The 8,536-nt window shown below is 34.1% G+C and overlaps 1 protein-coding gene and 1 long non-coding RNA gene across 2 annotated transcripts; one reads left to right on the top strand and one right to left on the bottom strand.

Moving 5' to 3' along the window:
* The first annotated feature begins 3,613 nt into the window (after positions 1 to 3,613).
* Positions 3,614 to 5,121, top strand: LOC113752371 (putative disease resistance RPP13-like protein 3). The gene is made up of 2 exons (XM_027296487.1): positions 3,614 to 5,021; positions 5,108 to 5,121. Exons 1-2 carry the CDS (start codon positions 3,614 to 3,616, stop codon positions 5,119 to 5,121), a joined length of 1,422 nt encoding a protein of 473 aa, XP_027152288.1.
* A 58-nt stretch (positions 5,122 to 5,179) lies between these two features.
* LOC113753933 lies at positions 5,180 to 8,065 on the bottom strand. The gene is made up of 3 exons (XR_003465109.1): positions 6,835 to 8,065; positions 6,454 to 6,528; positions 5,180 to 6,173 (listed from the first exon to the last, which is right to left on the bottom strand). It is a non-coding gene; the product is annotated as an uncharacterized LOC113753933 (long non-coding RNA).
* Between the last annotated feature and the right edge of the window lie 471 nt (positions 8,066 to 8,536).

The following is an 8,536-nucleotide window of genomic DNA, read 5'->3' as shown; positions in this document are numbered from 1 at the left end:
GCCAGGCAAATTCAAGAATCACAGAAGTATATGGGTAATTTTGAACTCAAGGTCTTTACTCAACCCCTCTGTGAAGTGGAATAGAGGGATCTTTCAGTCTTTGATGTCTGAGCATTTATGGAAATAGAAAAGAATTTTCAGAAATTTTGAAATGGCTTCTTAGGTTTCAATCATTTGCTGCATAAATTGTTATTAGGGGTGTGATATGATATTTAAAGTTCAGCAATTCCAGTTTTGGTCTCATTTTAATGACAGGAATTGAATCAAACTGTTGTCAACATTTTGCCTGGTTTCTCAGCTCTGCAAGTTATGGTCTTACTTCGACCAATGCCATATGCCAATAGCATGTAAATAAATAACTACAATTTTCAGCTGCTGTTAAAATTTTTTATATGTTGTTTCTCCATATGTTCATTCCCTCATGATTCATAATTGTTAAACCAAGTTTATTAGTTTGGAAGGTACCGTATATATTTTTTTAGCATTTCATTCTCAGGCAAGGTTTTCAGTTGCTTTCTTGTTTTAATAGTTTGAAATTTGAATGTAATATATTGTGTTTTTTTTCCCATGTGATAACATCTATACTGTTTCTAATCCATTCCAAATTAGAAGGATTAGAAGGAAGAACACAATTGAGTTATGTAAGGGGCTAAAGGGAAAATTTTATCCAACTCGTATGAATGCACTATCCTACCTTCTACGGATTTTTTCATCAATAGGTGCTGGATTTTTAACATTCGACCGATAGGCCAAAGACAAGTTGGTTTGTCTCATCATTAATTTATTGGGTTTAATTTGTTTCTTACTCACCGAGTCGTGGGGTGTAAGTAGGATACTTTTTGTTGGTATATTCAATTGACAAAGTTGAAGAGCATCTTGTTCTAATTGTTCAATAAAATGCCATATACTATTACATTCCTAGTTTCCTCCATTTGAAAGAGGGAAAACGGAGGCAAAACTTTGGGAAGCAAAGGTGCAAAAAAATAGTTTTTTTTGGGTAAAATACATTTTATCTCTATGTGATTTGGTGACTTTTCACATAATCTCCCTAAAGTTTTAAAATCTGTACACATTCTCTTATGATTTGGATTAAAGTATCAAAATAATGGAAATAATTCTCTGTAACGAAATCCAAGAAAATGTTGTGATTACCTTTGTTTAAACTAAAATGGTTAAAGTGATCAAAATATATAAATATAATATACATGACACTTTAACCCCTTTATAATTTTATATTTTATCGCATAACTCTCTTATTGTTTAGTGTTTTACTATATAATTCTCTTATAATTTTCAAAATATATACACAACCGTAACCCCTTGTGGTTAATAAAATATTTTCAACTTTATATAGGGGTACTTTTGACATTTTAGTTGATTTCATTATGAAATGCAAATTCTGCCACTTTAACATTTTAGTTCAAATTATAAGAATGTTATATATAGTTTTTGAAATCATAGGAGAATTAAGCGGAAAAGTGCTAAACCACATGGAGATAAATGGAAGTAAAGTGTAATTTACCTTTTTTTTTTTTTTGGATAATTCTCTCATCTTGTTCCATACGATCACTTAGGAAGGGGAGGCAAAACATTTCACGGGCTACTGTGCATTGTGCAAGGCCAAGGATAGAGCAAACAACCAACTCTATATGGGTTTAGAGTCCAAAGTGTAGGCTTCGACATCTTTGGCTACTGGGCAATAAGACAGTTACTGAGATTAAGACATAAGGAAAAGGGTACTTGGGTAGGGAATAAGGGAGTATTATACATCATGGTAACATAGTCCTTAGGAATTATACATTGATCATCATTGCCATTACTTAGCCCATAAATTAGTTTTTTTTTTGTGAAAATATAAGGGTAGATTAATAGTAATTAGTAACCCTCTTGTATTTTGCATAATATTACCCTACGATATTGTAGTGTTTCAAAATATTCATCTAACTCCATTGTAGTTTATCTAAAGTGAAAAATGCACAGAAAGCACTCCTAATCACAACAATTGATCCAAATGCACTCGAAAAATGTGTCTAATAAAATTATAATACCCATATAATCCTCTTATAATTTTGCATATATATGTATAATTATCCACAGCTTTATATAAAGTGGTTAGACCTCCCTTTTGCTTAGTACTTAACTAAAAATAATACTGACATTTTAACTAAAGACATTATGGAGGTTGCTTTTAGTTGAATTTCTACTTTGTGTAAAATTATAAAGGATTATATGGATATTTTGAAACATTAAGTTTCATGTCATAATATCTAAAGGCACAAGACCTTTCTTAGGAATGTACCCAAAATATAATTCATGAAATTATAGTTCAACCAGCCTTATTGTACAATTACCAACACTAAAATATTTAGTTTGAAAAATGGGTAAATTATAATAATCCCTGTAGTTTCATCTATTGTGACATAACTCTCCTAACATTTCAAAATATCCACTTCACCCCCTATAGTTTTAGGTAAACTGGAAATTAATGGAAAATATCCAATGTAACGTCTAGTTAAAATACCAATAGTACCCTTATTTAAATGCAAAATCAAATGACGACTTAACCACCTTATACAAAAAATCATTGAGTGATTATGTAAATAAATGCAAAACTATAGGGGGTAAAGGCGATATTTATGCAAACTATAGAGGATTATGTGCATCACATGCACTTTTAGAGCACGCGTGGTCTAATCGTTTTGATTGAATATGCATTCTGTTCATTTTTTTTTTCACTTTATATAAAAGTATAAGAGGGTTATATGGCTATTTTAAAACCTTAGAGTGGATTATGTGTCATTACGCAAAATCACAAGGGGATTACATGTAATTCACCTTTGAAAAATTGTCTAGCCATGCATGTGAGTCAAACTTAAACTTAGCGTGTGTTTGATAAAACTAAAATATGAAATCTAAATCCTAAAATCTGAAGTCTAAAATCTGAACTTGTTAAACAATTAAATTGTTAAATATTAAAATCCTAATATTTAGGCGTATTTTGCATTAAATGATAAGTAAATAATTTTTATTTATTTATTTTGGAGTAAGTCTTGCCTAGGTAATTGAAATCTACTTAATTAATTAACACGTTCTATTTTTTGTTATCAAACACATTTGTGCATGTTAAGGTCTAAACTTACTAAATTTAAGTACTGAATTATGTTATCAAATAGGGCTTTAATCTAGTTTGATTATCTCAAAACTACAAAAGTGTAGTCAACTCAACTGCTTATGATAACTTGGTCTCATGTAATTGCCCTAATATATCACACTAATTAGGTGGTTCAACCGACCTTGATTGCTTCTCGGAGCGCATTTCGTCAATGCTTACCCAGTCACGAAAGCCTCCAACCACCCGGTAGACTAGTTATCTTCTGTCACATTTGAATTAAAGACAAAAATCATAAACAAGTATTTATTAGCCTAAACCGAACGCTTGATTCTGTTATGGATCGGGTTTGCTTGTAGACTATCCTGGAATCAGTAGAGATGGTCTACTAGAAAGCCCCGTCTAAATCATCCATAAAAGGCCGCCTCAAATGAAACAAGTCAAGAAGTACCTCAGTGATCAACCAAAACAAAAAATTGTTACGACATTTGGGAATAGAGAGAGATGGATGAAGCTCACACAGTTGTAGAGTTTCTACTTGAGGATCTTGAATTGATGTTGGAAAAGGCTAGTTCCCCATGTTCAATGCCTGTCAAAGAAAATCAAGTTATGATTTCTCTCTTTGAGAATCTCAAAGTCATAAAATCCTTCCTGGAAAGAACAAGAGAATCCCCCTTTGACCAAAGGCAACTCCACTTTTTCTTGGTTACAGAGATTAGAGAAGTGCTCTTGAAGATACTACAATCCGTGGACCCTTATGTAATCAATGCTCTCACGAAGAATGGTGGAATCTCTGGAATGGAGACTGGTAGTTTGTTCAAGAGTTATCCAGAGCTTGCTCTTCAAGCAAAACAGATTGAATTATTCAAGAACGTGATCTTGGAAATTCCTCATGATGCCTTGAGGTCTTCCATGGAATCCAATGAAGTGGCAGAAGTTTCAGGTGAAGTTTCATCAATAACCAAGAGCAGCAGTTCCATTCAGTTGGAGGAAGACAACATGGTAGGTTTTGATGATGAAGCAATCACACTGCTGGACAGGCTTACAGGGGATCAGAAACAACTGGAAGTGATTTCCCTTGTTGGGATAGCAGGAATTGGCAAGACGACTTTGGCTAAAAGATTGTACAATGATCCACGAGTTGTTTATCACTTCCATGTTCGCGGATGGGCTTGTCTAGCAGAAGGACAGAAGGTAAAGAATGTGCTTTATAACCTATTAAGTTCAATTACCCTTGACAAAGCCTCTCTGCATAAAATGAATAATCAGGATATGGGAGATAAATTATACGAGTATTTAAAAGGAAAGAGATACTTTATTGTCCTTGATGCTATATGGGGTTCATTCATTTGGAATTCATGGTTGAAACAGTATCTTCCAGATGATAATACTGGTAGTAAAATTCTTGTTACTTGTCGTATGCAAAATGTGGTTTTAGAAATAAGTGCTCCTGTTTCCATCCATAATTTGCAGTTTCTTGGTCAGAATGAAAGTTGGAATTTATTTGTGTGTAAAGTTTTTGCTCCCAATGAAAGCTGTCCTAGAGAGCTAATGGAATTAGGCAGTGAAATTGTTGGAAGAAGCAAGGGACTGCCCCTTGCAATTGTAGTTTTGGCTGGAGTAGCAAAGAAAGATAAGACGCCAGAGTGGTGGACTTATATTGTCCAAAATATTGGTTCATGTATACATGGTGAAGAGGGACAGTTCATAGATATTTTAGCATCAAGTTATGAGCACTTGCCTAATCACCTAAAATCCTGCTTTCTTCATATTGCATCATTTCCACAAAACTATAAAATCCCAGTGAAGAAGTTAGTGTGGTCGTGGATTGCAGAGGGATTTATAAAGGACACTAGAGAAGAGAAACTAGAAGATGTGGCAGAGGATTATCTGAGAGATCTTGTTGATAGAAGTTTAGTTGTTGTATCCAAGAGAAGGTCCAATGGTGGCATAAAGACGTGCTATATCCATGATCTGTTGAGATATTTATGTTTCAAGAAAGGCAAAGATAGCAAATTGTTTTGGCCAATTTGCAGATATCGACAACTTTCTCTTTTCTCGCCTTCCCATCCTACCTTGTATAACTATTTTTTTGCATGTGCTGCAGAAAATAAATTGATCCATTGCCGCAAGAAGCAAGAGCCAACTTCTGAATGCTTCCATTCTTACAGTTTCCACCATGTCCAGTCAAATCATGTCAATACCACCCACTTAAGTATATATCTTGATGAACAAAAGTCCCTTGTATATAAGCTTCTCAGAGTGTTGGATTTAGAGTACATCATCCTAGAAAACTTCCCCATGGAGATACTGCAGCTAGTTCACCTAAAGTACTTGGCACTCCGGATTTTTTGCCTCAGATATCTATCCCTGCTGTCAAACTTTTGGAACTTAGAAACTTTCATTCTTTGTACTGAAAAAGCAAGTGTGACTTTGCAACAAGATATTTGGAAACTGGTAAAACTAAGGCACTTGCATATCTCAAGTGAGCTGGAATTTGAAGATTCTGGTTTGAGCTCCTCAAGTCCCTTGATGTTGTATAATCTGCAAACGATTTCCCAAGTATGTCCTTCAGGTGGTTCTTTCCAGAACATATTGGCGAGAATGCCAAATCTTATAAGGATGGGATTGCATCTAACTTTGTCAAACAATGCCAAAGATTTTGAGTTCCCTGATCTTTCTAGTCTAAATTCGTTAAAGAGGTTAAAATTTGAGTATCAAACTTTAGGTGTGATAAAATTCTGCCTTCCCTCAGCCAAGTAAATTTCCTCCTAACGTAAAGAAGCTGACTCTGGTAGGTAGTCACTTAGATTGGAAAGAAATGTCAATCATTGCAATGCTACCAAACTTGGAGATTCTGAAAATAAAGGACAATTTCTTTAGTGGACCACTATGGGAAGGAAGCGACAAGGAATTTTGTCGTCTCAAGTTCTTGAAACTTTCACACATAAATCTTCAACAGTGGATTGCCTCAAGTAGCAGCTTCCCTTGCCTCGAGCAATTGGTGCTTAATGGATGTCTAGCTCTGGAGGAAATTCCATCCAGCTTTAGAGAGAACTGTACACTGGACAGAATTGAGGTGTATCGTTCATCACAGTCTGCAGTAGATTCGGCTAGGCAAATTCGAGAATCACAGAAATACATGGGGAATGACAAATTGAAGGTCATCATTCACCCGTACTTCAAAGAAAACTAGAGAAACTTTCTAGTTAAAGATGTTTTCATCCAAGCATCGTAAGTTAGCAAGTAGAAGTGCATTGCATTTCATTTTGAGATCCATCTTTCTTTTGATGTATGGCAATTAAAAGTTCAGCTTTCAGCTATTTGAATGGAAGAGTCATCACCTTGTTATCTGGCTTCTCAATCAGCTCTGCTGGATTCTCCTCAATGCGTCAAGATCTGGTGATGTCATGAGCCAACTACATTTAAACATTTATCAGTTGTTGCCGAAGTCTCTTGCTCAATACATAGCATGCTCAACACCTCATGATCATTTCCCACTATGTAATTCAGAAAACTGAATCCAAAACCTTGGTAGTTTCACTTCTTTATTATTCTGCTTTTTGTTTATCCTTGGTCTTTGTCTATACCATATTTTGATTTGCTTCACTTAATTCTTTATCTTATTTCAATTTATCTTGTCTAACATGCCAAGAGCGTAAAATCATACCAATTTAAAGAAAAGAACATAAATAACAAAGTTCGAAGGCTAACTTAGCACGTACCTGTATCTATATTCATCGACACTCCTAAAGAAACGCATGCTATGTCTAGTAGCTTTGGTCTTAGTTTGTTCTTCTGAATATTACCTTTAATGCAACATCTTTCCAGGCTGCTCCAGTTCTGATCATTCATATGATGTCTTTCTCTACTGCTTAGAAGAAGAATTGTGGCTCCATCTAGTGCAAGTGAAAGAGTAGTGAATCTTAAAAAAATCTGAGGTTCTTTCATGCTTTACAAGAATTCATAAGTCAATGAATTATTCACATATGTTATCTTATTCATATCTCCTGTTTTTTAGTCTTCTAAACTGCAAGCCTTAGCTAGACAACGTGTGCTACACTAGCTCATGTAGTGGAAAGTAGAAACTACAATTAGTAGCCGCGAGTTGCTGAAGTTTAGCCAACTTTCTGAATCCAGAAACAAAAACAGAAGAATCAGAGTGTTCAACTGCAGAATTTTAAGGAAATATAAGCACTATAGAGCTGATAAATGAAATCACTGAAACATATAATTGTGTCATATAAAATAGCAGGAAAAATCAATTGTAATAAGACACATTAAACTTGTCTGAATAATTGGCCAATTTGTTTTCAGATTATTTATATTATAACTGGTGGTTTAAAAATATATCAACCACACTAACCATTCAGAGAAGTTTGCAATTTTTCTGGCTATGAGATGTGATCCGTGCTCGACAATGTGAACTGATATTCAGAAGATTTCTCCAAATTGACATACATTTTGTATGTGCAATCAGGATTATTTTTCTAACAGGTTCTGCTTATGGCTTCTATGATACTTGCAGTTCAACTGCAAACAGAGAAAGGATCACTTTTCCTTTGTTTTTAATGTATTCTGGAATAGTTGACAGAGGCTACCTATTGAGTTGAGAAAGTCATGGAATAATCTTTTCCAAATTACCTAGCACATAGAGTAGCATCTGAAGTAGCAGGCCATTGGGTTTTTCTCATAACAGACTTAGTACAAAAATACCTAAATCAGAGTAACAATTTGCCCTTGCCCAATTATTTAAAACTATGCTTCCTTTTATCTTGGAACATTTCCTCAAAACCATGAAATCCCTGTGAAGAAATTAATCAGATCATGGACAGCAAAGGGATTTACCTTGTCTAATGAAGAAAAGAAAGTGGAAAATGCAGAAGAAGGTTATTTGAAAGATCTTGTTGACAGAACTCTAGTGATCTGCTATTTTTACAAGCGCACATAGCCATCATGGAATATTCTAAGGGTCGAACCAGGATGAGTCAATTTTTTCTACTTTAATTATTTTAGAAAATAATAAAATTCAAATTCAAATATACCTAAAATTATAAATAAATAATCATGGCAAATTAAATAGAGTTGAGAAAACACTTGACAAAAAATTAAGGTTTCAGATTTTGATCCAGAGTTTTAATTAATTAGCCAATTATTTTTCTTAATATGGCAAGAATGTATCACACATAGATATTTTAAATTATCTCTCCATACATCTAAATTGTGCTCAATTAAATCTCACATCTCTCTTGAAATCATAAGTATTTAATTAAATCCTTTAAGATCTTATGTGATTTAATTACGCCATACAAATCCTAACCTACTCTCATTATTACGCTAAGTATGTTTATTTATTTAGTACACGATTGTATATCTCTTCTCAGTTCAATACAATTCTTAAAAGCACGTGTATGGTGGCTAAATACA

This window comes from Coffea eugenioides, chromosome 11 (assembly GCF_003713205.1).
Source record: "Coffea eugenioides isolate CCC68of chromosome 11, Ceug_1.0, whole genome shotgun sequence".
Lineage (NCBI taxonomy): Eukaryota > Viridiplantae > Streptophyta > Magnoliopsida > Gentianales > Rubiaceae > Coffea > Coffea eugenioides.
The sequence above is the reverse complement of the archived record's forward strand: the minus strand, read 5'-3'. Positions and strand labels throughout refer to the sequence as shown.